This window comes from Motacilla alba, unplaced genomic scaffold (genome assembly GCF_015832195.1).
Source record: "Motacilla alba alba isolate MOTALB_02 unplaced genomic scaffold, Motacilla_alba_V1.0_pri HiC_scaffold_34, whole genome shotgun sequence".
NCBI classification, from domain to species: Eukaryota; Metazoa; Chordata; class Aves; order Passeriformes; family Motacillidae; genus Motacilla; species Motacilla alba.
Genome location: NW_024037436.1, coordinates 794,301 through 821,356, shown reverse-complemented (window position 1 = coordinate 821,356; position 27,056 = coordinate 794,301). Strand labels below are relative to the sequence as shown.

Genomic DNA, 27,056 nt, shown 5'->3' with positions numbered 1-27,056 from the left:
TCCCATATCCCAAGTCCCTTTCCTGATGTCCCCACTCCCCTTCCCGATGTCCCCAAGACCTTTCCCAATGTCCTTAGTCCTCTTCCTGGTGTCCCCACTCCCCTTCCCGATGTTCCCAAGCCTCGTCCCGATGTCCCCAAGCCCCTCCTGACATCTTCAGTCCCCTTCCCATGTCCCCAAGCCCTTCCCGAGGTCCCCAAGCCCTTCCCGATGTCCCCACTCCCCCTCCCGATGTCCCCACTCCCCTTCCCGATGTCCCCAAGCCCCTCCCGACATCCCCAAAGCTCCACCCTGATGTCCCCAAGCCCCCGGGTGTCCCCACTCCCCCTCCCCATGTCCCCTTCCGATGTCCCCGCTCCCCTCCGAGCGTCCCCAACCCCCCACCGTGTCCCCAGGCTCTGCCACCAGCACGGCGAGCGCCAAGGGCGCCTCCAAGCGGCCGCCGTGGGACCTGCGGGGCCAGGTCGGGGACCTGCGGGAGGCGCTGGGCCAGGCCCGGGAGCGGCTGCAGGGGCTGGACAGCGAGAAACGGGAGCTGGAGAGCGGCAACCGCCAGCTGAGGGAGCGCCTGCAGCAGCTGCAGAGGCAGCTGGGCGAGAGCGAGGGCCGCGAGAGCAGCCTCTGCACCAGGGTCGGGTGAGGAATGCACTTAAATCCTGAAAAACTGCCCCAAAATCCGCTTAAAATCCATCCAAAACTGCCCCAAACCCACCCACAGCCCCTGCTGAGGCAGCTGGGCGAGAGCGAGGGCTGCGAGAGCAGCCTCTGCACCAGGGTCGGGTGAGGAATGCACCTAAATCCTGAAAAACTGCACCAAAAACTGCCCCAAACCCACCTACAGCCCCTGCTGGGGCAGCTGGGTGAGAGCGAGGGCCGCGAGAGCAGCCTCTGCACCAGGGTCGGGTGAGGAATGCACTTAAATCCTGAAAAACTGCCCCAAAATCCGCTTAAAATCCATCCAAAACTGCCCCAAACCCACCCACAGCCCCTGCTGAGGGAGCTGGGCGAGAGCGAGGGCTGCGAGAGCAGCCTCTGCACCAGGGCCGGGTGAGGAACGAGCCAAAATCCTGAAAAACTGCCCCAAAATCCGCTTAAAATCCATCCAAAACTGCCCCAAACCCACCCACAGCCCCTGCTGAGGGAGCTGGGCGAGAGCGAGGGCTGCGAGAGCAGCCTCTGCACCAGGGTCGGGTGAGGAATGCACCTAAATCCTGAAAAACTGCATCAAAATTCATCCAAACTGCCCCAAAATCCATCAAATCTGCCCCAGAATCCATCCAAGCTGCCCCAAAATCCATCAAAGCTTAACCAAAATCATCCAAACTGTCGCAAAATCCATCCAAGCTGCCCCAAAATCCATCAAAACTGAAGCAAAACCCATTGAAACCTGACCAAAATCAAGTAAACTGCCCCAAAATGCATCAAAACCTGATGCAAATACCTCAAAACTGCCTCAAAATCCATCAAAGTGACCAAAATCTCTCAAAAGTGACCAAAATCTCTCAAAAGTGCCTCAAAATCCATCAAAGCCTGACCCAAATCCCTCAAAAGTGCCTCAAAATCCATCAAAGCCTGACCCAAATCCCTTAAAAGTGCCTCAAAATCCCTCAAAACTGCCTCAAAATGCATCTAAACTTGACCCAAATCCCTCAAAACTTCCTCAAAATCCACCAAAGCCTGCCCAAAATCATCCAATCTGCCCCAAATTCCCCTGGTGAGGGAGCACGCGTGCTGTGCGAGCAGCCTCAGCTCCAGAGTTGGGTGAGGAATGCACCAGATCTGTCAAAAACTCCCCAAAATCCTTAAAAATCCTTAAAATCCTGCTCTGGAGGGAGCGGGAATGCTGAAAAAAACCCCCAAAATCCATCTCAAGATCCCTCCTGATCTTCCTTAAAACCTTCCTTAAAAATTCCCAATTCACCCCAAATCCTCAAAATGGGAGTTTTTCTGGATCTTCTCAAGATCCCCTTGAAATTCCTCTAAAGGCTTTCAAAAAATCCTGCAATTCCCCCAAAGTCCCCCGAATTATCCCACATTCCCCCCGAGTTTTCCTTTGAAATTCGAGATCCCCAAAATTCCCTCAGAACCGTTCTGAAAATCCCTGAAATTACCCTGAAACTCCTCAAACTCCTTCAAGATCCCCAAAATTCCCTCAGAACTTTTCCAAAGAAATCTCTGAAATTCCCCTGATTGCTCCAAAACCCCTAAAGATCCCCAAAGTTCCCTCAAAACCCTTCCGAAAATCTCTGAAATGTCCCTGAACTGCTCCAAAACGCCTCAAAATTCCCTCAGAACCCCTCAGGAACTTCTGAAATTTCCACAAATCGCTCCAAACTTCCTCAAGATCCCCAAAGTTCCCTCAGAACCCTTCCAAAGACCCCTGAAATTTCCCCAAATCCCCTCAAAACCCTTAAGGATCCCCAAAATTCCCTCAGAACTTTTCCAAAAAATCTCTGAAATTCCCCTGATTGCTCCAAAACCCCTAAAGATCCCCATAATTCCCTCAAAACCCTGCTGAAAATCTCTGAAATGTTCTTGAACTGCTCCAAAACGCCTCAAAATCCCCAAAATTCCCTCAGAACCCTTCTGAGAATCCCTGGAATTTCCATAAATTGCTCCAAACTCCCTCAGGATCACCAAAGTTCCCTCAGAACTCTTCTGAAAATCTCTGAAATTCCCCCGATCGTTCCAAAACCCCTAAAAATCCAGATAATTCCCTCAGAACCCTTCAGAAAATCCCTGAAATTTCCCCAAATCCCCTCAAGAAACTCACCCAAAATGCCTCCAAGTCCTCTGAAATCTGGGATTCCTCAATTTTGGGGATTGTTGTTTCCCTGGAGCTGGAGGTGTCGCAGTGCCGTGAGGAGCTGGAGCAGAGCCGGGGCTCGAAGTCCCTCACGATCCCCAAAATTCCCTCAGAACCCTTCGGAAAATCCCTGAAAATTCCCCAAATCCCCTCAGGATCCCCAAAATTCCCTCAGAACCCTTTGGAAAATCCCTGAAAATTCCCCAAATCCCCTCACGATCTCCAAAACTCCCTCAGAACCCTCCTGAACATTGCTCATAATCCCCGGATTACCCCAAAACCCCTCAAGAAACTCACCCAGAACACCTTGAACTCCCCCAAGATGCGGGATTCCCCCATTTTATGGATTGTTGTTTCCCTGGAGCTGGAGGTGTCGCAGTGCCGGGAGGAGCTGGAGCAGAGCCGGGGCTCGAAGTCCCTCAGGATCCCCAAAATTCCTTCAGAACCCTTCAGAAAATCCCTGAAAATTCCCCAAATCCCCTCACGATCCCCAAAACTCCCTCAGAACCCTTCGGAAAATCCCTGAAAATTCCCCAAATCCCCTCACGATCCCCAAAATTCCCTCAGAACCCTCCTGAACATGTCTCATAATCCCCGGATTACCCCAAAACCCCTCAAGAAACTCACCCAAAACACCTTGAACTCCCCCAAAATCCGGGATTCCCCCATTTTATGGATTGTTGTTTCCCTGGAGCTGGAGGTGTCGCAGTGCCGTGAGGAGCTGGAGCAGAGCCGGGGCTCGAAGTCCCTCACGATCCCCAAAATTCCTTCAGAACCCTTTGGAAAATCCCTGAAAATTCCCCAAATCCCCTCAGGATCCCCAAAATTCCCTCAGAACCCTTCGGAAAATCCCTGAAAATTCCCCAAATCCCCTCACGATCTCCAAAACTCCCTCAGAACCCTCCTGAACATGGCTCATAATCCCCGGATTACCCCAAAACCCCTCAAGAAACTCACCCAAAACACCTTGAACTCCCCCAAAATCCGGGATTCCTCAATTTTGGGGATTGTCGTTTCCCTGGAGCAGCTCCCTGGAGCTGGAGGTGTCGCAGTGCCGGGGCTCGAAGTCCCTCAGGATCCCCAAAATTCCCTCAGAACCCTTCGGAAAATCCCTGAAAATTCCCCAAATCCCCTCACGATCTCCAAAACTCCCTCAGAACCCTCCTGAACATGGCTCATAATCCCCGGATTACCCCAAAACCCCTCAAGAAACTCACCCAAAACACCTTGAACTCCCCCAAAATCTGGGATTCCTCAATTTTGGGGATTGTCGTTTCCCCGGGGCAGCTCCCTGGAGCTGGAGCAGAGCCGGGACTCGAAGTCCCTCAGGATCCCCAAAATTCCCTCAGAACCCTTCGGAAAATCCCTGAAAATTCCCCAAATCCCCTCACAATCCCCAAAATTGCCTCAGAACCCTTCGGAAAATCCCTGAAAATTCCCCAAATCCCCTCAGGATCCCCAAAATTCCCTCAGAACCCTTCGGACAATCCCTGAAAATTCCCCAAATCCCCTCACGATCTCCAAAACTCCCTCAGAACCCTCCTGAACATGGCTCATAATCCCCGGATTACCCCAAAACCCCTCAAGAAACTCACCCAAAACACCTTGAACTCCCCCAAAATCTGGGATTCCTCAATTTTGGGGATTGTCGTTTCCCTGGAGCAGCTCCCTGGAGCTGGAGCAGAGCCGGGACTCGAAGTCCCTCACGATCCCCAAAATTCCCTCAGAACCCTTCGGAAAAATCCCTGAAAATTCCCCAAATCCCCTCAGGATCCCCAAAATTCCCTCAGAACCCTTCGGACAATCCCTGAAAATTCCCCAAATCCCCTCACGATCTCCAAAACTCCCTCAGAACCCTCCTGAACATGGCTCATAATCCCCGGATTACCCCAAAACCCCTCAAGAAACTCACCCAAAACACCTTGAACTCCCCCAAAATGCGGGATTCCCCCATTTTATGGCTTGTCGTTTCCCTGGGGCAGCTCCCTGGAGCTGGAGGTGTCGCAGTGCCGGGAGGAGCTGGAGCAGAGCCGGGGCCGCGTGGAGGCTCTGGAGGCCGAGGAGCGGCGGCTGCAGGCCGAGGAGGAGCAGCGGCGGCAGGAGAGGGACGAGGCCCTGGGCCGGGCACGGGCGCTGTCCGAGCAGCTGGAGAACACTGAGGTGGGGCCTGGCATTCCTGAGAAATCCCTGAAAAAACGGGAATTGGGAGCCGTTTTGTGGCTCTCCGATCTGGGATCCATTGGGGGGGGTTGGCAAAAAATGGCGGGAAGCCGTGAGGGGGAAATCCGCCGGGGGGAAAATGAGGGGTTGGCACCAATTCGGGCTTTTTTGGCACCGAAATCGCTCTGAGAATGCCTTGAAATGTGGGGGAAATGGGAATTTTCACCAGTTCGGCTGCTTCTGTCCCCAAAATCCCTCAAGGGTTCCTGAAAATGTGCAAAAACCTGGGATTTTGGAGCTGTTTTGTTGCTCTCTGACCTGAAATCTGCCAGGGGGCACCAAAAAAAGGCAGGAAGATTTGGGGTTTGTGCCAATTCCGGCTTTCTTGGTGTCAAAATCCTTCAGGGGAACCCCAAAACTTGGGAAAGATGGGAATTGTCACTAATTCAGCTGCTTTTGCAGCCAAAATCTCTCAGAGGATGCTTCAGAATCCACAGAAACCCAGAAAATTTGAGCTGTTTTGTTTCTCTGGGGGGCCAGAAAAAGGCAGGAAAAGGAGGGGATTACGCCAATTCCAGTGGTTTTGGTGTGGGAATCCCTCAGGGAGTGCCTCAAAATTTGAGAAAAATGTGAATTTTCACAATTTCAGCTGCTTTTGCACCCCAAACCCCTCAGGGAATGCTTCAAAAGCCACAAACCCCCAGGAATTTGGAGCCATTTTGTTGCTCCAGAGGCCCCAGAAAATGGCAGGAAAATGAGGCTTTGTGGCAATTCCAGGTTTTTGGTGTCAAAAATTCTTCAGAGGACTCCTCGCAATGTGGTAAAAATGTGAATTTTCACCAATTCATCTGCTTTTGAAACCAAAATCCCTCAGGGTGCTTCAAAATTCGTGAAAAATTGGGATTTTAGAGCTGTTCATTCAGTCTCCAGGCTGAAAGCCACCAGGAGCGCCAGAAAAAGTTGGAAAAATGAGGGGGTTGTGTCAACTCCGGATTTTTTGGTGTCACAATTTCTCAGGGAGTGCCTAAAAATGAGGCGAAAATTGTGAAAAATGGGAATTTTCAACAACTCAACTGATTTTTGCACCAGAAATCCTTCAGGGTGTTCAAAATGTGGGGGAAAAAATGGGAATTGGAATCGTTTTCGCTGGGTTTCAACTCGAAAGCCGCTAGGGGGCGCCAAAAAAGGCGGGAAAATGAGGGCTTTGCACGGATAGCGGCGAAATCCCTCAGAAAACGCCTCAAAATACGGGAATTTACATCCATTCCGCTCATTTTCACCTCAAATCCCTCTGGGAATGTCATAAAATCTGAGGAAAAACGGGGATTTTTTTTTTTTTTTTTTTACCGTTTTCTCTACTGAGCACCTCAGAAGCGGGGGGGGCAATGGGGATCTTGAGGGGCTGCTGCAAGGGTTGTTTCCCCTCAGGCGCGGCTGCAGCAGGCGCAGCAGCAGCTGCAGGAGCAGCTGGAGCGGGTGGCGGCGCTGCAGGAGCTGGAGGCGTCGCAGAGGACGCTGCTGGCCGAGCACGAGGAGCGCATCCACCTGCTGGAGATGGAGCGGCGCCGCCTGCACAACGACATCCAGGAGCTCAGGGTACGGGCTCGGGCTTTTTTATCAGGGCAACGGCCGTGTCTTCTGTGGGAGAGCTCCTGAGGGGGGAGGCCTCGAGGGGGGAATCAGGGGTTTTTTCAGGGAAATGTCCGTGTGTTCTGTGTGAGGGGAGACCCCCGGTTCCTGAGGGGGGAGACCCCCAGGACCAGGCCCAATGACTAAATCCCGATTTATTTGAGGTTTTCCAGGGAAATATCTGTGTGTTCTGTGTGAGGGGAGACCCACAGTTCCTGGACCAGGCCCAATGACTGAATCCAAATTTATTTGAGGTTTTCCAGGGAAATATCCGTGTGTTCTGTGTGAGGGGAGACCCCCGGTTTCTGAGGGGGGAGACCCCCAGGACCAGGCCCAGTGACTGAATCCCAATTCTTTGGGGGTTTCCAGGGGAATATCTGGGTGTTCTGTGTGAAGGGAGACCCTGGGACTGTCCCTGAGGGCTGAATCCCAGTTTTGGGGGGTTTATCCAGGAAAATGTCTGCGTGTTCTGTGTGAGGGGAGACCCCCGGTTCCTGAGGGGGGAGACCCCCTGGACCAGGCCCAATGACTGAATCCAAATTTATTTGAGGTTTTCCAGGGAAATATCCGTGTGTTCTGTGTGAGGGGAGACCCCCGGTTCCTGAGGGGAGAGACCCCCAGGACCAGGCCCAGTTTCTGAATCCCAATTTTTTGGGGGTTTTCCAGAGGAATATCTCTGGAACGTGTGTTATGTGTGACAGGAGATTCCCCAGGACTGCCCCCGGGGACTGAATCCTGATTTTCCGGGGTTTTATCGGGGAAATATCCGTGTGTTCTGTGTGAGGGGAGATGCCTACCCAGTTCCTGAGGGGAGAGACCCCCAGGACCAGGCCCAATGACTGAATCCCAATTTTTTGGGGTTTTCCAGGGGAATATCTGTGTGTTCTGTGTGGGGAGAGATTGCTGGGTCTGGCCCCAAGGGCTGAATCCTGATTTTGTGGGGTTTATCCAGGAAAATGTCTGTGTGTTCTGTGTGAGGGGAGACCCCCTGGACCAGGCCCAATGACTAAATCCCAATTTATTTGAGGTTTTCCAGGAAAATGTCTCCATGTTCTGTGTGAGGGGAGACCCACAGTTCCTGAGGCGGGAGACCCCCAGGACCAGGCCCAATGACTAAATCCTAATTTTTTGGGGGTTTTCCAGAGGAATATCTCTGGAACGTGTGTTATGTGTGACAGGAGATTCCCCAGGACTGCCCCCGGGGACTGAATCCTGATTTTCTGGGGTTTTGTCAGGGAAATATCTGCATGTTCTGTGTGAGGGGAGACCCTGGGAATGCCCCCAAAGGCTGAATCCCAATTTTGGGGGGTTTATCCAGGAAAATATCTGTGTGTTCTGTGTGAGGGCAGATCCCTAGGACTGGGCCCAATGACTGAATCCCAATCTTTTGGGGTTTCCAGGGAAATATCTGCATGTTCTGTGTGAAGGGAGCCCCTGGGACTGTCCCTGAGGGCTGAATCCCGATTTTGTGGGGTTTTGTCAGGGAAATATCTGTGTGTTCTTTGTGAGGAGAGACCCCCCAGGGCCAGGCCCAGTGACTAAATCCCAGTTTTTGGGGGGTTTTCCAGGGGAACATCCATTAATTCCATGCCTCAATCCCGGTTTCTGGTTTCCTAGGGGAGCACCCATGAGTTCCATGCCTGAATCCCATTTTTTTTTGGTTTTCCAGGGGAACATCCATGAGCTCATTCCAGTTTTTTGGGTTTTCCCAGGGTAACACCCACGAGTTCCACACCTCACTCCCATTTTTTTTGTTTCCCAGTGGAACATCCATGCCTGAATCCCATTTTTCTTGTTTCCCAGGTTAACACCCATGCCTGAATCCCATTTTTCTGGTTTCCCAGTGGAACACCCATGCCTGAATCCCATTTTTCTTGTTTCCCAGTGGACCATCCATGCCTGAATCCCATTTTTCTGGTTTCCCAGGTTAACACCCATGCCTGAATCCCATTTTTCTGTTTTCCCAGTGGACCATCCATGCCTGAATCCCGTTTTTCTTGTTTCCCAGTGGACCATCCATGCCTGAATCCCGTTTTTCTGGTTTCCCAGGTTAACACCCATGCCTGAATCCCATTTTTTTGTTTCCCAGTGGACCATCCATGCCTGAATCCCATTTTTTTTGTTTCCCAGGGGAACACCCATGCCTGAATCCCATTTTTCTTGTTTCCCAGGTTAACACCCATGCCTGAATCCCATTTTTCTGGTTTCCCAGTGGAACACCCATGCCTGAATCCCATTTTTCTGGTCTCCCAGTGGACCATCCATGCCTGAATCCCATTTTTCTGGTCTCCCAGTGGACCATCCATGCCTCAATCCCATTTTTTTGGTCTCCCAGTGGACCATCCATGCCTGAATCCCATTTTTCTTGTTTCCCAGTGGAACACCCATGCCTGAATCCCATTTTTCTGGTTCCCAGTGGACCATCCATGCCTGAATCCCATTTTTCTTGTTTCCCAGTGGAACACCCATGCCTGAATCCCATTTTTCTGGTTTCCCAGTGGAACACCCATGCCTGAATCCCGTTTTTCTTGTTTCCCAGGGTAACACCCATGCCTGAATCCCATTTTTCTGGTTCCCAGTGGACCATCCATGCCTGAATCCCATTTTTCTTGTTTCCCAGTGGAACACCCATGCCTGAATCCCATTTTTCTTGTTTCCCAGTGGAACATCCATGCCTGAATCCCATTTTTCTGGTTTCCCAGGGGAACATCCATGCCTGAATCCCATTTTTCTTGTTTCCCAGTGGAACACCCATGCCTGAATCCCATTTTTCTGGTTTCCCAGGGGAACATCCATGCCTGAATCCCATTTTTCTGGTTTCCCAGGTTAACACCCATGCCTGAATCCCATTTTTCTGGTTCCCAGTGGAACACCCATGCCTGAATCCCATTTTTTTTTGTTTCCCAGTGGACCATCCATGCCTGAATCCCGTTTTTTTCTGGTTTCCCAGGGGAACATCCGCGTGTTCTGCCGCGTGCGGCCGCTGCTGCCCGAGGAGCGCGAGCGCCAGCGGGGGATGCCCCACCTGCACTTCCCCCCCCAGGACGCGCGCAGCCTGGTGCTCACCCGGCCCGACGACGTGAGTGCTCCACACGCCGTGTGCCTCCTTCAGAGCTGCCCCGCTGCCCTCGTGACCCGCCACGTCCCTCAAAGGGACAAAAGTTCCTTTTTTCTCCTCTCAAAAATGGCCTTGTTCCCTCAAAAATCCCTGATTTCCCAAAATTTCCTTTTTTCCCCCTCTCAAAAATGGCCATTTCCCCTCAAAAATCCCCTATTTTCCCTCAGAAATGGACTTTTGCCCTCAAAAATCCCCGATTTTCCCTCAGAAATTGACTTTTGCCCTCAAAAATCCCCTATTTCCCAAGAATTCCTTTATTCCCCTCTCAGAAATGGCCTTTTGCCCTCAAAAATCCCCGATTTTCCCTCAGAAATGGCCTTTTTCCTTCAAAAAACTCTCATTTTCAAAAAATGCCTTTTTCCCCCTCTCAGAAATGGCCTTTTTCCCTCAAAAATCCCCTATTTTCCCTCAGAAATTGACTTTTCCCCTCAGAAATCCCCTATTTCCCAAGAATTCCTTTTTTCCACCCTCAAAAATGGGCTTTTGCCCTCAAAATCCCCTATTTTCCCTCAGAAATGGCCTTTTCCCCTCAAAAATCCCCTATTTCCCAAAAATGCCTTTTTTTCCACTCTCAAAAAATGGCCTTTTCCCCTCTGAGATCCCTGATTTCCCAAAATGCCTTTTTTCCACTCTCAAAAAATGGCCTTTTCCCCTCTGAGATCCCTGATTTTCGCTCAGAAATACCTTTTTCCCCTCAAAAATCCCCTATTTTCCCTCAGAAATGGCCTTTTTCTCTCAAAAATCCCTGATTTCCCAAGAATTCCTTTATTCCACCCTCAAAAATGGTCTTGTTCCCTCAGAAATGGCCTTTTCCCCTCAAAAATCCCAGATTTCCCAAAATTTCCATTTTTCCCCCTCTCAAAAATGGCCTTTTCCCCTCAAAAATCCCTGATTTTCCCTCAGAAATGGCCTTTTGCCCTCAAAAATACACTTTTTTCCCTCAGAAATGGCCTCTTTCCTTCAAAAAATCTCTCATTTTCAAAAAATACCTTTTTTCCCCCTCTCAAAAATGGCCTTTTCCCCTCAAAAAGTCCCTGATTTCCCAAAAATTCCTTTTTCCCCTCAGAAATGGCCTTTTCCCCTCAAAAATCCCCTATTTCCCAAGAATTCCTTTATTCCCCTCTCAGAAATGGCCTTTTGCCCTCAAAAATCCCCGATTTTCCCTCAGAAATGGCCTTTTCCCCTCAAAAATCCTCTATTTCCCAAAAATGCCTTTTTTCTCCTCTCAAAAATGGCCTTGTTCCCTCAAAAATCCCTTATTTTCCCTCAGAAATGGTATTTTCCCCTAAAAAATCCCCTATTTCCCAAAAATTCCTTTATTCCCCCTCAAAAATGGCCTTGTTCCCTCAAAAATCCCTTATTTTCCTTCAGAAATGGCTTTTTCCCCTCAAAAATCCCCTATTTCCCAAAAAATTCATTTTTTCCCCTCTTAAAAATGGCCTTTTCCCCTGAAAAATCCCCTATTTTCCCTCAGAAATGGCCTTTCCCCCTCAAAAATCCCTGATTTCCCAAAATTTCCTTTTTTCCCCCTCTCAGAAATGGCCTTTTCCCCTCAAAAATCCCCGATTTTCCCTCAGAAATGGCCTTTTTCCTTCAAAAAACTCTCATTTTCAAAAAATGCCTTTTTCCCCCTCTCAGAAATGGCCTTTTGCCCTCAAAAATCCCCGATTTTCCCTCAGAAATGGCCTTTTTTCCTCAAAAAATCCCTGATTTCCCAAGAATTCCTTTTTTCTACCCTCAAAAATGGGCTTTTTCTTTCAAAAAATCCCTGATTTCCCCAAAATTTCTTTTTTCCAGCCTCAAAAATGATCTTTTTATCCCTCAAAAATCCCCTATTTCCTATGAATTCCCCTTTTTCCCCCAGAAATGGCCTTTTTCCTTCAACAAAACCCTGATTTCCCAGAAATTCCTTTTTTCCACCCTCAAAAATGGCCTTTTTCCTTCAAAAATTCCTATTTCTCTAGAAGTCCTATTTTCCCCCTCAAAAACTGCCTTAATTCCCTCAAAAATGGCCTTTTGGCCTCAAAAAAATCCCTGATTTCCCAAAAATGCCTCTTTTCCCCTCTCAAAAATGGCCATTTTTCCTTCAAAAAATTCAGATTTCCCATAAATTCATTTTTTCTGCTCTCCAAAATGGCCTTTTTCCTTCAAAAATTCCAGATTTCCCAAAATTTCCTTTTTTCCCCTCTCAAAAACTGCTTTAATTCCCTCAGAAATGGCCTTTTCCCCTCAAAAGTCCCTTTTCCAAAAAAAAAGTCCTTTTTTCTGTTTAGAAATCTCTGGGGTTTTCACAAAAATATTTATTTTTCCCCTCAAACATGGTTTGTTTTCCATCAAAAACGTCTTTTTGTCCCTCAAAGCCACCCTCAAAAAGCCCTCATTTCCCAAAAATATCTTTTTCCCCCCCAAAATCTTCTTTTCCCCTCAAAACTGTTACTTTTTCCCTCAAAAATATCTTTTTTTCCTCTCAAAAATACCCTTTTTCCCCTCAAAAATACCCTTTTTCCCCTAAAAAATATCTTTTTTACCCTCAAAAATATCATTTTTTCCTTTAAAAATACCACTTTTCCCCACAAAAATACCTTTTTTCCCTCAAAAATACCCTTTTCCCCCTAAAAATATCTTTTTTTCCTCAAAAATATCATTTTTTCCCTCAGAAATACCCTTTTCCCCCTCAGAAATACCCTTTTCCCCCTCAAAAATATATTTTTTTCCTCAAAAATACCATTTTTCCCTCAGAAATACCCTTTTTCCCCTCAAAAATACAATTTTTTTCATTTAAAAATACCACTTTTTCCCACAAAAATACCCTTTTTTCCTCAAAAATATCATTTTTCCCTCAAAAATACCCTTTTTTCCCCTCAAAAATACCCTTTTCCCCCTCAAAAATATCTTTTTTCCCCTCAAAAATACCTTTTTTCCCCTCAAAAATATCATTTTTTCCCCTCAAAAATATCTTTTTTTTCCATTAAAAATACCACTTTTTACCTCAAAAATATCTTTTTTCCCCTCAAAAATACCCTTTTTCCCCACAAAAATACCTTTTTTCCCCTCAAAAAACCATTTTTCCTTTAAAAATACCACTTTTTCTCTCAAAAATATCTTTTTACCCCTCAGAAATACCTTTTTACCCCTCAGAAATACCCTTTTTCCCCTCAAAAATACCCTTTTGTTCCTCAAAAATATCATTTTCCCTCAAAAATACCCTTTTTCCCCTCAAAAATATCATTTTCCCCTCAAAAATACCACTTTTTCTCTCAAAAATATCTTTTTTTCCCTCAGAAATACCTTTTTTCCCCTCAAAAATACCCTTTTCCCCCTAAAAAATATCTTTTTTTCCTCAAAAATATCATTTTTTCCCTCAGAAATACCCTTTTCCCCCTCAGAAATACCCTTTTTCCCTCAAAAATACCTTTTTCCCCCTCAAAAATACCATTTTTCCCTCAGAAATACCCTTTTTCCCCTCAAAAATATCTTTTTTTCCTCAAAAAATATCATTTTTCCCTCAGAAATACCTTTTTCCCTTCAGAAATACCCTTTTCTCCCTCAAAAATACCATTTTTTCCCTCAAAAAGACCATTTTTCCCCTCAGAAATATCCTTTTCCCCCTCAAAAATATCTTTTTTCCTCAAAAATACCATTTTTCCCCTCGAAAATTTGGGTTTTTTAACTGGAAAATGGATTTTCCCCCAAAATGAGCTTTTTTCCTTCCCAAAATGGGTTTTTCCCTTCAAAAAATGCCTTTTTATCCCCAAATCTCCAACCCCAAACTCCTTCCCAAACCAAAATCCCTTTTCGCCTTTCCCCACAACATTTTCCTATCCAAACGCTTCTTTCCCCCAAACCCCTTCCTCCTCCCTTTGTTATCTTTTCCCCAAACCTCACCCTTTGTCCCCAAAAAACTAAATTCATTTTTGGGCTGAAAAATCAATGATTTCCCCCCAAAATGGGCTTTTCCCCTCAAAAAAACCACATTTTTCCCCCTAAAAAAAGGCTTTTTCCTCTCCCCAAACCCCTTTTTCTCCTTCCCACCCCATTTTTTTGCCCCAAATCCCTTTTTTTTGCCCCAAATCCCTTTTCCCCTCCCCGTTTTTGCCCAACCCCTCTGGTTTTGCAGTCGCAGGTGGGCCGGGAGCGGCGCGCGGAGCTGCGCTACGACTTCAGCTTCGACCGCGTCTTCCCGCCCGCCGCCTCCCAGCAGGACATCTTCCAGGAGATCCAGCTCCTCGTGCAGGTGGGCGCCCCAAAAACCCCAAAACCCACCCCAAAACCCACCCCAAAACTCACCCCAAATGCCAGCAGGACATCTTCCAGGAGATCCAGCTCCTCGTGCAGGTGGGTGCCCCAAAAACCCCAAAACCCACCCCAAAACCCACCCCAAACCCAGCAGGAGATCTTCCAGGAGATCCAGCTCCTGGTGCAGGTGTGTGCCCCAAAAACCCCAAAACCCACCCCAAAACCCACCCCAAACCCAGCCCCAAATGCCAGCAGGACATCTTCCAGGAGATCCAGCTCCTCGTGCAGGTGGGCGCCCCAAAAACCCCAAAACCCACCCCAAAACCCAACCCCAAAATCCACCCCAAATGCCAGCAGGAGATCTTCCAGGAGATCCAGCTCCTCGTGCAGGTGTGTGTCCCAAAAACCCCAAACCCACCCCAAAACCCACCCCAAACCCACCCCAAATGCCAGCAGGACATCTTCCAGGAGATCCAGCTCCTGCTGCAGGTGGGCGCCCCAAAAACCCCGAAACCCACCCCAAAACCCAACCCCAAAATCCACCCCTAATGCCAGCAGGAGATCTTCCAGGAGATCCAGCTCCTCGTGCAGGTGGGCGCCCCAAAAACCCCAAAACCCACCCCAAAACCCACCCCGAACCCAACCCCAAATGCCAGCAGGAGATCTTCCAGGAGATCCAGCTCCTCGTGCAGGTGTGTGTCCCAAAAACCCCAAAACCCACCCCAAAACCCAACCCCAAAATCCACCCCAAATGCCAGCAGGAGATCTTCCAGGAGATCCAGCTCCTGGTGCAGGTGTGTGTCCCAAAAACCCCAAAATCCACCCCAAAACCCACCCCAAACCCAGCCCCAAATGCCAGCAGGAGATCTTCCAGGAGATCCAGCTCCTGCTGCAGGTGGGTGTCCCAAAAACCCCAAAACCCACCCCAAAACCCACCCCAAACCCAGCAGGAGATCTTCCAGGAGATCCAGCTCCTGGTGCAGGTGGGCGCCCCAAAAACCCCAAAACCCACCCCAAAACCCACCCCAAATGCCAGCAGGAGATCTTCCAGGAGATCCAGCTCCTGGCCCAGGTGGGTGCCCCAAAAACCCCTGAAATTCCCCCAAATCCAACCCCAACCCCAGCCCCAAACCCAGCAGGAGATCTTCCAGGAGATCCAGCTCCTGCTGCAGGTGGGTGCCCGAAAAACCCCAAAACCCACCCCAAAACTCACCCCAAATCCCAGCCCCAAATCCCAGCGGGTGATCTTCCAGGAGATCCAGCTCCTCGTGCAGGTGGGCGCCCCAAAAACCCCTGAAATTCCCCCAAAACCCACCCCGAACCCAGCCCCAAATGCCAGCAGCAGATCTTCCAGGAGATCCAGCTCCTGGTGCAGGTGGGCGCCCCAAAAACCCCAAAACCCACCCCAAAATCCACCCCAAACCCAGCCCCAAATGCCAGCAGCAGATCTTCCAGGAGATCCAGCTCCTGGTGCAGGTGGGCGCCCCAAAAACCCCTGAAATTCCCCCAAAATCCACCCCGAACCCAGCCCCAAATGCCAGCAGGAGATCTTCCAGGAGATCCAGCTCCTGGCCCAGGTGGGCTCCCCAAAAACCCCAAAATCTGCCCCAAAACCCACCCCAAAACCCAGCCCCAAATGCCAGCAGGAGATCTTCCAGGAGATCCAGCTCCTGGTGCAGGTGGGCGCCCCAAAAACCCCAAAACCCACCCCAAATCCAACCCCAAACCCAGCCCCAAATGCCAGCAGGAGATCTTCCAGGAGATCCAGCTCCTGGTGCAGGTGGGTGCCCCAAAAACCCCAAAACCCACCCCAAACCCCCCCCCGAACCCAGCAGGAGATCTTCCAGGAGATCCAGCTCCTGGCCCAGGTGGGTGCCCCAAAAACCCCAAAACCCACCCCAAAACCCACCCCGAACCCAGCCCCAAATGCCAGCAGGAGATCTTCCAGGAGATCCAGCTCCTGGTGCAGGTGGGTGCCCCAAAAACCCCAAAACCCACCCCAAACCCCCCCCCGAACCCAGCAGGAGATCTTCCAGGAGATCCAGCTCCTGGCCCAGGTGGGTGCCCCAAAAACCCCAAAACCCACCCCAAAACCCACCCCGAACCCAGCCCCAAATGCCAGCAGGAGATCTTCCAGGAGATCCAGCTCCTGGCCCAGGTGTGCGCCCCAAAACCCCAAAACCCACCCCAAAACTCACCCCAAACCCAGCCCCAAATGCCAGCGAGTGATCTTCCAGGAGATCCAGCTCCTGGCCCAGGTGGGCGCCCCAAAAACCCCAAAACCCACCCCAAATCCAGCCCCAAACCCACCCCAAATGCCAGCAGGAGATCTTCCAGGAGATCCAGCTCCTGGTGCAGGTGGGCGCCCCAAAAACCCCAAAACCCACCCCAAATCCAGCCCCAAACCCACCCCAAATGCCAGCAGGAGATCTTCCAGGAGATCCAGCTCCTGGTGCAGGTGGGCGCCCCAAAAACCCCAAAACCCACCCCAAATCCAGCCCCAAATCCACCCCAAATGCCAGCAGGAGATCTTCCAGGAGATCCAGCTCCTGGCCCAGGTGGGCGCCCCAAAACCCCAGATGTCCCAGGTGGATCCCCAAAGCCCCAGCTGGATCCCAGGTTGGCCCTGGATGGGTCAACGCTCCCCCTGCCCATTCCCAGTTTGGAATTCCCGCTGCAGTCGGCCCTGGCTGGGTCGATGGTCCCAAACCCCCGGAATTCCGGGATTCCCAACCCCTGAATTCCCAAATTCCCAAACCCCCTGCCCATTCCCAATTCCGGAATTCCCAAACCCCCTGAACTCCAGAATTCCCAATCCCCCTGCCCATTCCCGATCCCGGAATTCCCTTGGCAGTCGGCGCTGGGCGGGTCAGTGTTCCCCGTGCCCATCCCAAATCCCTGAATTCCCAAATTCCCAAACCCCCCGAATTCCCGAATTCCCAAACCCCTGAATTCCCGAATTCCCAGCCCCCTGAATTCCCAAATTCCCAGCCCCCGAATTCCCGAATTCCCAGCCCCCTGAATTCCCAAATTCCCAGCCCCCCAAATTCCCGAATTTCCAAACCCCTGAATTCCCGAATTCCCAGCCCCCTGAATTCCCGAATTCCCAGCCCCTGAATTCCCGAATTCCCAGCCCCCTGAATTCCCGAATTCCCTTGGCGATCGGCCCTGGGCGGGTCAGTGTTCCCTGTGCCCATCCCAAACCCCTGAATTCAAGAATTCCCAACCCCCTGAATTCCCGAATCCCGGCATTCCCTTGGCAGTCAGCCCTGGGTGGGTCAGTGTTCCCTGTGCCCATCCCAAATCCCTCTGCCCATTCCCAAATCCCTCTGCCCATTCCCGATCCCAGAATTCCCTTGGCAGTCGGCCCTGGGCGGGTCAGTGTTCCCTGTGCCCATCCCAAACCCCTGAATTCCCAAATTCCCAAGCCACTGAATTCCAGAATTCCCAAACCGCCCGAATTCCCGAATTTCCAACCCCCTGAATTCCCAAATCCCACATTCCCTCGGCAGTCGGCCCTGGGCGGGTCAGTGTTCCCTGTGCCCATCCCAAACCCCCTAAATTCCCAACCCCTGAATTCCCAAATTCCCAACCCCCTGAATTCCAGAATTCCCAACCCCCTGAATCCCGGCATTCCCTTGGCAGTCGGCCCTGGGCGGGTCAGTGTTCCCTGTGCCCATCCCAAACCCTCTGCCCATTCCTGATCCCGACATTCCCTTGGCAGTTGGCCCTGGACAGGTCGATGTTTCCTCTGCCCATCCCAATCCCCTGAATTCCCGAATTCCCAACCCCACTGAATTCCCGAATTCCCAACCCCTGAATTCTGGCATTCCCTTGGCAGTCAGCCCTGGGCGGGTCAGTGTTCCCTGTGCCCATCCCAAACCCCCTGAATTCCCAAATCCCTCTGCCCATTCCCGATCCTGGCATTCCCTTGGCGATCGGCCCTGGGCGGGTCAGCATTCCCTGTGCCCATCCCAACCCCCTGAATTCCCGAATTCCCAAACCCCTGAATTCCCAAATCCCGCATTCCCTTGGCGATTGGCCCTGGGCAGGTCAGTGTTCCCTGTGCCCATCCCAAACCCCTGAATTCCGGAATTCCCAAACCCCTCAATTCCCAACCTCCTGAATTCCGGCATTCCCATCTCTGAATTCCCGAATTCCCAACCCCTGAATTCCCGAATTCCAAAGCCCCTGAATTCCCGAATTCCCAACCCCTGAATTCCCACATTCCCAACCCCTGAATTCCCGCATTCCCAATCCCCGATCCCGCGTTCCCCGGCAGTCGGCGCTGGACGGGTCAGTGTTCCCTGTGCCCATCCCAAACCTCTGAATTCCCAAATTCCCAAACCTCTGAATTCCAGGATTCCCAAACCCCTGAATTTCAGGATTCCCAATCCCTCTGCCCATTCCCGATTCCAGAATTCCCAATCCCCCTGCCCATTCCCGATCCTGTAATTCCCTCGGCAGTCGGCGCTGGATGGGTCAGTGTTCCCTGTGCCCATCCCAAACCCCTGAATTCCCGAATTCCCAGCCCCCTGAATTCCCAAATTCCCAGCCCCCTGAATTCCCGAATTCCCAACCCCTGAATTCCGGCATTCCCTCGGCAGTCGGCACTGGACGGGTCAGTGATCCCTGTGCCCATCCCAAACCCCTGAATTCCCGAATTCCCAAACCTCTGAATTCCAGAATTCCCAACCCCCTGAATTTCCAAATTCCCAACCCCTGAATTCCCGAATTCCCAACCCCTGAATTCCGGCATTCCCTTGGCAGTCGGCACTGGACGGGTTAGTGCTCCTTGTGCCCATCCCAAACCCCTGAATTCCCAAATTCCCAAACCTCTGAATTCCGGAATTCCCAAACCCCTGAATTCCCGCATTCCCAATCCCCGAATCCCGCATTCCCAGCCCCCGAATCCCGCATTCCCAGCCCCCGAATCCCGCATTCCCAATCCCCGATCCCGCGTTCCCCGGCAGTCGGCGCTGGACGGGTCAGTGTTCCCTGTGCCCATCCCAAACCCCTGAATTCCCAACCCCTGAATTCCCACATTCCCAACCCCTGAATCCCGAATTCCCAATCCCCGACCCCGCGTTCCCCGGCAGTCGGCGCTGGACGGGTCAGTGTTCCCTGTGCCCATCCCAAACTCCTGAATTCCCAAACCCCCGAATCCCGCATTCCCAGCCCCTGAATCCCGCATTCCCAGCCCCCGACCCCGCGTTCCCAACCCCCGACCCCGCGTTCCCCGGCAGTCGGCGCTGGACGGCTACCCGGTGTGCATCTTCGCCTACGGGCAGACGGGCAGCGGCAAGACCTTCACCATGGAGGGGCCGGCGCCGCCGGGCGCGCCGGAGTCGCGGGGCATGATCCCGCGGGCCGTGCGCCACCTGTTCCTGGGCGCCCGCGACCTGGCGGGCAAGGGCTGGCAGGTAACCCCCGGGAAACGCCGGGAACGGCGCCGGGGCGGCGCGGGCGCGGCCGGGAGCGCCGCCGCGCCCTCAGTACGGCTTCTCGGCCAGCTTGCTGGAGATCTACAACGAGGGCCTGCGCGACCTGCTGCTGCCCCGCGGAGAGCGGCCCGCCGAGCTGGAGATCCGGCGCCTGGCGCCCGACAGCGACGAGCTGCACGTGCCCAACCTCACCTGGGTGCCCGTGGAGAACGAGGAGCAGGTGGGAGCTGGGATTGTAGGGGGAAATTTGGGGATTCTGGGGCTTTTAGGGGAAAATTTGGGGATTTTAGGTGGAAATTTGGGGATTTTAGGTGGAAATATGAGGATTTTAGGGGGAAATTTGGGGATTCTGGAGGGATTGTAGAGCTGCAGGTGCCCAACCTCACCTGGGTGCCCGTGGACACCGAGGAGCAGGTGGGAGCTGGGATTTTTGGGGGAAATTTGGGGATTCTGGGGCTGCACGTGCCCAGCCTCACCTGGGTGCCCGTGGACACCGAGGAGCAGGTGGGAGATGGGATTGGGGGGAGTTTATGGGGATTTTAGGAGGAAATCTGGGGATTTTAGGTGGAAATTTGGGGATTTTAGGGGGAAATTTCTGGATATTAGGGGGAAATTTGGGGGTTTTAGGTGGAAATTTGGGGATTTTAGGGAGACAATTGGGCATTTTAGGGAGAAAATTGGGGATTTTAGGGGGAAATCTGGGGATTCTGGGGGGAACGTGGAGCTGCACGTGCCCAACCTCACCTGGGTGCCCGTGGACACCGAGGAGCAGGTGGGCATCCGGGCATTCAGGGAAATTTGAGAATTTTAGGAGGAAATGTGGGGATTTTAGGTGGAAATTTGGGGATTCTGGGGAGAAAACTGTGGATTTTAGGGGGAAATTTGGGGGTTTTAGGTGGAAATTTGGGGATTTTAGGGAGAAAATTGGGCATTTTAGGGAGAAAATTGGGGGTTTTAGGGGAAATTTGGGCATTTTAGGGAGAAAATTGGGCATTTTAGGGGGAAATTTGGGGATTCTGACTGGGGAATGTGGAGCTGCAGGTGCGCAGCCTCACCTGGGTGCCCGTGGAGAGCGAGGAGCAGCTGGGAGCTGGGATTGGGGGGGGGTTATGGGGAAATTTGGGCTTTTAGGGGGAAATTTGGGCATTTTGGGGAGAAAATTTGGGATTTTAGGGGGAAATTTGGGCATTCTGGGGGAATGTGGAGCTGCAGTTGCCCAGCCTCCCCTGGGTGCCCGTGCAGAGCGAGGGGCAGGTGGGCATCCAGGATTTGGGATTTTAGGTGGAAATTTGGGAATTCTGGGCCAGGCTGGGTCACTTTTGGATTCATTTTCCCAGAACTTTTGCACTTCTGGGATCCCTTTGTTGCTTTATTTGCAATTCCAGGGGATAATTTCACTTTTTAATCCGATTTTCCTTCATTTCTCTCTGTTTTTCTCCTGATTTTTCCCCTTCCCCCTCTCGGTGTCCCCATTCCATTTTCCCTGGTTTTTCCCTGGTTTTTCCCTGTTTTTCCCCATTTTTTCCCATTTTCCCCCTGTGTTTTCCCTCATTTTTCCCATTTCCCCCATCTTTTCCCCCATGTTTCCCCCGTTTCCCCCCATGTTTTTCCCCATTTTTCCCCATGTTTTCCCCCCATGTCTTCCCCCATTTTTTCCATGTTTCCCCCCATGTTTCCCCCATGTTTTCCCCCGTTTCCCTGTGTTTCCCCCATGTTTTCCCCCATTTTTCCCCATTTTCCTCCCTATATTTTCCTCCATTTTTGCCCATTTCCCCCTGTGTTTCCCCATTTTTCCTCTGTGTTTTCCCCCATTTCTCCCCATGTTTTCCCCCGTGTTTCCCCCCGTGTTTCCCCCTGTGTTCCCCCCGTGTTTCCCCGTGTTTCCCCTGTGTTTTCCCCATGTTTCCCCCATTTTTTCCCATTTCCTCCCCATGTTTTCCCCATGTTTCCCCCGTGTTTCCCTCCATGTTTCCCCTGTGTTTTCCCCATGTTTCCCCATGTTTTCCCATTTCCCCCATTTTTCCCCCATTTTTTCCCATTTCCCCCCATGTTTCCCCCACTTCCCCCCATGTTTTCCCCCATTTCCCCCATTTCCCCCACTTCCCCCCATGTTTTCCCCATTTTTCCCATTCCCCCCCATTTTTCCCCATGTTTTCCCCCATTTTTCCCCATTTTTCCCCATGTTTTCCCCCATGTTTCCCCCATTTTTCCCCATTTTTCCCCATGTTTTCCCCCATTTTTTCCCCATGTTTTCCCCATGTTTCCCCCATTTTTCCCCATGTTTCCCCCATGTTTTCCCCCATGTTTCCCCCATTTTTCCCCATGTTTCCCCCATGTTTTCCCCCATGTTTTCCCCCATGTTTTCCCCCATGTTTTCCCCATGTTTTCCCCCATGTTTCCCCCATGTTTTCCCCCATTTTTTCCCCATGTTTTCCCCATGTTTCCCCCATGTTTCCCCCATGTTTTCCCCCATTTTTTCCCCATGTTTTCCCCCATGTTTCCCCCATGTTTCCCCCATGTTTCCCCCATGTTTTCCCCATGTTTCCCCCATGTTTCCCCCATGTTTTCCCCCATGTTTTCCCCATGTTTTCCCCATGTTTTCCCCCATGTTTCCCCCATTTTTTCCCATTTTTTCCCATTTTTTCCCATTTTTTCCCATTTTTTCTCATTTTTTCCCATGTTTCCCCCGTGTTTTCCCCATGTTCCCCCATGTTTCCTCCATGTTTCCCCCCGTGTTTCCCCCTTTTTTTCCCATTTTTTCCCATGTTTCCCCCCATGTTTCCCCCATGTTTCCCCATGTTCCCCCATGTTTTCCCCCATGTTTTCCCATTTTTTCTCTGTATTTTCCCCCCATCTTTCCCCCCATGTTTTCCCCATGTTTTCCCCCATGTTTTCCCATTTTTTCTCTGTATTTTCCCCCATTTTCCCCCCATTTTTTCCCATTCTCCCCCCATGTTTTCCCCCATGTTTTCCCATTTCTTCTCTGTATTTTCCCCCCATTTTTTCCCATGTTTCCTCATTTTTCCCCCCATTTTCTCCCCATGTTTCCCCCGTGTTTCCCCCATGTTTCCCCCTGTGTTTCCCCCATCTTTTCCCCCATCTTTTCCCCCATTTTTTCCCATTTTTCCCATTTCCCCCATTTCCCCCCATTTTCCCCCCGTGTTTTCCCCCCATTTTTTCCCATTTTCCCCCCGTGTTTTCCCCCATTTTCCCCCCTTTTTTTCCCATTTCCCCCCTGTGTTTTCCCCCATTTTCTCCCCATGTTTTCCCCCATTCTCCCCCCATGTTTTCCCCCATGTTTTCCCATTTTTTCTCTGTATTTTCCCCCATTTTCCCCCAATCTTTACCCCCATTTTTCCCCCATGTTTCCCCCGTGTTTCCCCCATTTTTTCCCATGTTTCCCCCATTTTTCCCCATGTTTTCCCATTCCCCCCCATGTTTTCCCCCCATTTTTTCCCATTTCCCCCCTGTGTTTTCCCCCATTTTCCCCCGTGTTTCCCCCATGTTTCCCCCCGTGTTTCCCCCATTTTTTCCCATGTTCCCCCCATTTTCTCCCCATGTTTCCCCCGTGTTTCCCCCATGTTTCCCCCTGTGTTTCCCCCATCTTTTCCCCCATGTTTTCCCCCATGTTTTCCCCCATTTTTTCCCATTTTTCCCATTTCCCCCATTTTCCCCCCCATTTTCCCCCCGTGTTTTCCCCCCTTTTTTTCCCATTTCCCCCCTGTGTTTTCCCCCATTTTCCCCCCAATGTTTTCCCCATTTTCTCCCCATGTTTCCCCCGTGTTTCCCCCATTTTTCCCCGTGTTTTCCCCATTTTTTCCCATTTCCCCCCCGTGTTTTCCCCCATTTTCCCCCCAATGTTTTCCCCATTTTCTCCCCATGTTTTCCCCCATTCTCCCCCCACGTTTCCCCCCATGTTTCCCCCATGTTTCCCTCGTGTTTCCCCATGTTTCCCCCATGTTTTCCCCGTGTTTTCCCCATGTTCCCCCATGTTTCCCCCATGTTTTCCCATTTTTTCTCTGTATTTTCCCCCATTTTCCCCCCATTTTTTCCCATGTTTCCCTTGTGTTTCCCCGTGTTCCCCCCATGTTTCCCCCATGTTTCCCCCGTGTTTCCCCCAATCTTTTCCCCCATGTTTCCCCGTGTTTCCCCATGTTTCCCCCGTGTTTTTCCCATTTTCTCCCCATTTTTCCCCCTTGTTTTCCCCATTTTCCCCCATGTTCCCCCATGTTTCCCCCGTTTCCCCCGTGTTTTCCCCATTTTCCCCCATGTTTCCCCCGTTTCCCCCATTCTCCCCCCATGTTTTCCCCCATGTTTTCCCATTTTTTCTCTGTATTTTCCCCCATTTTCCCCCCATGTTTCCCCCATCTTTCCCCCCATGTTTCCCCCGTCTTTCCCCCGTGTTTCCCCCGTGTTCCCCCCATTTTTTCCCCCATGTTTCCCCCCGTTATCCCCATTTTTCCCCCGTTATCCCTCAGGTTCTGGAGCTGCTGCTGCGTGCGTCCTCGCAGCGCTCGGTGGCGCGCACGGGGCTCAACGAGCGCTCCTCGCGCTCGCACTCGGTGTTCCAGCTGCGCATCCGGGGCTGCCACGCGGGCCGCGACCTGCGCTGCGCCTGTGAGACCCCACACACCCCGAACTCCCAAAATTCCCCAAACCCTCACGGCTTTCCTCTATTTCCCCGCCTTTCCCCCAGTTTCCCAGCTTTTCTCCGAATTTTTCCAGCTTTTCCGCCAATTTCCCATCTATTCCCCCAGTTTCCCAGCTTTTCCCCCAATTTCCCAGCTTTTCTCCGAATTTTTCCAGCTTTTCCCCCAATTTCCCAGCTTTCCCCCAGTTTCCCAGCTCTTCCCCCAAATTTTCCCATCTTTTCCCCCAATTTCCCAGCTTTTCCCCCAGTTTTTCCAGCTTTTTCCCCAATTTCCCAGCTTTTCCCCCAATTTCCCAGCTTCTACCCCAATTTTCCCAGCTTTTCCCCCAATTTCCCATCTATTTCCCCCAATTTCCAGCTTTTCCCCCCAATTTTCCCATCTATTACCCCCAATTTCCCAGCTTTTTCCCCAATTTTCCATCTATTACTCCAAATTTCCCAGCTTTTCCCCCAATTTCCCAGCTTCTACCCCAATTTTCCCAGCTTTTCCCCCAATTTCCCATCTATTTCCCCCAATTTCCAGCTTTTCCCCCAATTTTCCCATCTTTTCCCCCCAATTTCCCATCTATTTCCCCCAATTTTCCATCTATTACTCCAAATTTCCCAGCTTTTCCCCCAATTTCCCAGCTTTTCCCCAATTTCCCAGCTTGTACCCCAATTTTTCCAACTTTTTCCCCAATTTCCCATCTTTTACCCCAATTTTCCATCAGTTATCCCCCAATTTCCCAGCTTTTCCCCCAATTTTCCCATCTATTCCCCCAGTTTCCCATCTATTCCCCCAATTTTTCCAGCTTTTCCCCCAATTTTCCCAGCTTTTTCCCCAATTTCCCAGCTTTTTCCCCAATTTTCCCATCTATTTCCCCCAATTTTCCATCTATTACTCCAAATTTCCCATCTATTACCCCAATTTCCCAGCTTTTTCCCCAATTTCCCAGCTTTTCCCCCAATTTCCCAGCTTTTCCCCCAATTTTTCCAGCTTTCCCCCCAATTTCCCAGCTTTTTCCCCAATTTTCCCATCTATTTTCCCCAATTTTCCATCTATTACTCCAAATTTCCGAGCTTTCCCCCCAATTTCCCAGCTTTTCCCCAATTTCCCAGCTTCTACCCCAATTTTTCCAGCTTTTTCCCCCAATTTCCTATCTTTTACCCCAGTTTCCCAGCTGTTATCCCAGTTTTCCAGCTTTTCCCCCAATTTCCCAGCTTTTCCCCCAATTTCCCAGCTTTTTCCCCAATTTCCCAGCTTTTTCCCCAATTTTCCCATCTATTTCCCCCAATTTTCCATCTATTACTCCAAATTTCCCATCTATTACCCCAATTTCCCAGCTCTTCCCCCCAATTTTCCATCTTTTTCCCCAATTTCCCTGCTATTATCCCCAATTTTCCAGCTTTTTCCCCAATTTCCCATCTATTACCCCCAATTTCCCATCTTTTCCCCAATTTCCCAGCTTTTCCCCCAATTTCCCAGCTTTTCCCCCAATTTTCCAGCTTTTCCCCAATTTTCCCAGCTTTTCCCCCAATTTCCATCTTTTCCCCCAATTTCCCAGCTTTTCCCCCAGTTTCCCATCTTTTACCCCAATTTTCCCATCTTTTCCCCCAATTCCCAGCTTTCCCCCAATTTTCCCATCTTTTTCCCCAATTTCCCATCTATTATCCCCAATTTTCCCATCTATTACCCCAAATTTTCCCAGCTTTTCCCCCAATTTTCCCAGCTTTTCCCCCAGTTTTCCCCCCAATTTCCTTGCTATTATCCCCAATTTCCCAGCATTCCCCCCAAATTTCCCAGCTTTTCCCCAATTTCCCAGGTTTTCCCCAATTTTCCATCTTTTCCCCCCAATTTCCCTGCTATTATCCCAAATTTCCCAGCTTTTCCCCCCAATTTTTTCAGCTTTTCCCCCAAATTTCCCAGCTTTTCCCCCAATTTCCCAGCTTTTCCCGAATTTCCCAGCTTCTACCCCAATTTTTCCAGCTTTTTCCCCCAATTTCCCATATTTTACCCCAGTTTCCCTGCTATTATCCCCAATTTCCCAGCCTTTTCCCCAATTTCCCAGCTTGTACCCCAATTTTTCCAGCTTTTTCCCCAATTTCCCATTTTTTACCCCAATTTTCCATCAGTTATCCCCCAATTTCCCAGCTTTTCCCCCAATTTCCCAGCTATTCCCCCAATTTCCCAGCTTTTCCCCCAATTTCCCAGCTTTTCCCCCAATTTCCCAGCTTTCCCCAATTTCCCAGCTTTTTCCCCATTTTCCCAACTTTCCCCCCAGTTTCCCTCCTTTCCCCCCTTCTTCCCCGTTTCCCCTTCTTCCCCATTTTCCTGTTTCCCACCCCTTTTCCCCCAAATTCCCGTTTCCCCGTTTCCCATCCCCCTTTTCCCACATTTCTCCCATTCTGCCCCTCCCAATTCCCAATTTTCCTTTTCCCCCATTTCCCCCATTCTTCCCCCATTATCCCCATTATCCCATTATCCCATTATCCCATTATCCCATTATCCCATTATCCCATTATCCCCATTATCCCATTATCCCATTATCCCCATTATCCCATTATCCCATTATCCCATTATCCCATTATCCCATTATCCCCATTATCCCATTATCCCATTATCCCATTATCCCATTATCCCCATTATCCCCATTATCCCATTATCCCCATTATCCCATTATCCCATTATCCCATTATCCCATTATCCCATTCCCATTATCCCATTATCCCATTATCCCATTATCCCATTATCCCATTATCCCATTATCCCATTATCCCATTATCCCATTATCCCATTATCCCATTATCCCATTATCCCATTATCCCATTATCCCATTATCCCATTATCCCATTATCCCATTATCCCATTATCCCATTATCCCATTATCCCATTATCCCATTATCCCATTATCCCCATTATCCCATTATCCCATTATCCCATTATCCCATTATCCCATTATCCCATTATCCCCATTATCCCATTATCCCCATTATCCCATTATCCCATTATCCCATTATCCCATTATCCCATTA

General features: G+C 50.5%; 1 protein-coding gene across 1 annotated transcript in view; it reads left to right on the top strand.

The window, feature by feature from the left end:
* The window catches only part of LOC119696545, a 62,989-nt gene that overhangs the window by 2,648 nt on the left and 33,285 nt on the right, over positions 1-27,056 (top strand). Inside the window, exons 4-11 of the mRNA XM_038126287.1 lie at positions 396-636; positions 4,789-4,966; positions 6,395-6,562; positions 9,546-9,674; positions 13,831-13,947; positions 19,196-19,372; positions 19,446-19,613; positions 23,872-24,010. Coding sequence (XP_037982215.1) covers positions 396-636; positions 4,789-4,966; positions 6,395-6,562; positions 9,546-9,674; positions 13,831-13,947; positions 19,196-19,372; positions 19,446-19,613; positions 23,872-24,010 — 1,317 coding nt within the window. The remainder of the gene's footprint in view (positions 1-395; positions 637-4,788; positions 4,967-6,394; positions 6,563-9,545; positions 9,675-13,830; positions 13,948-19,195; positions 19,373-19,445; positions 19,614-23,871; positions 24,011-27,056) is intronic.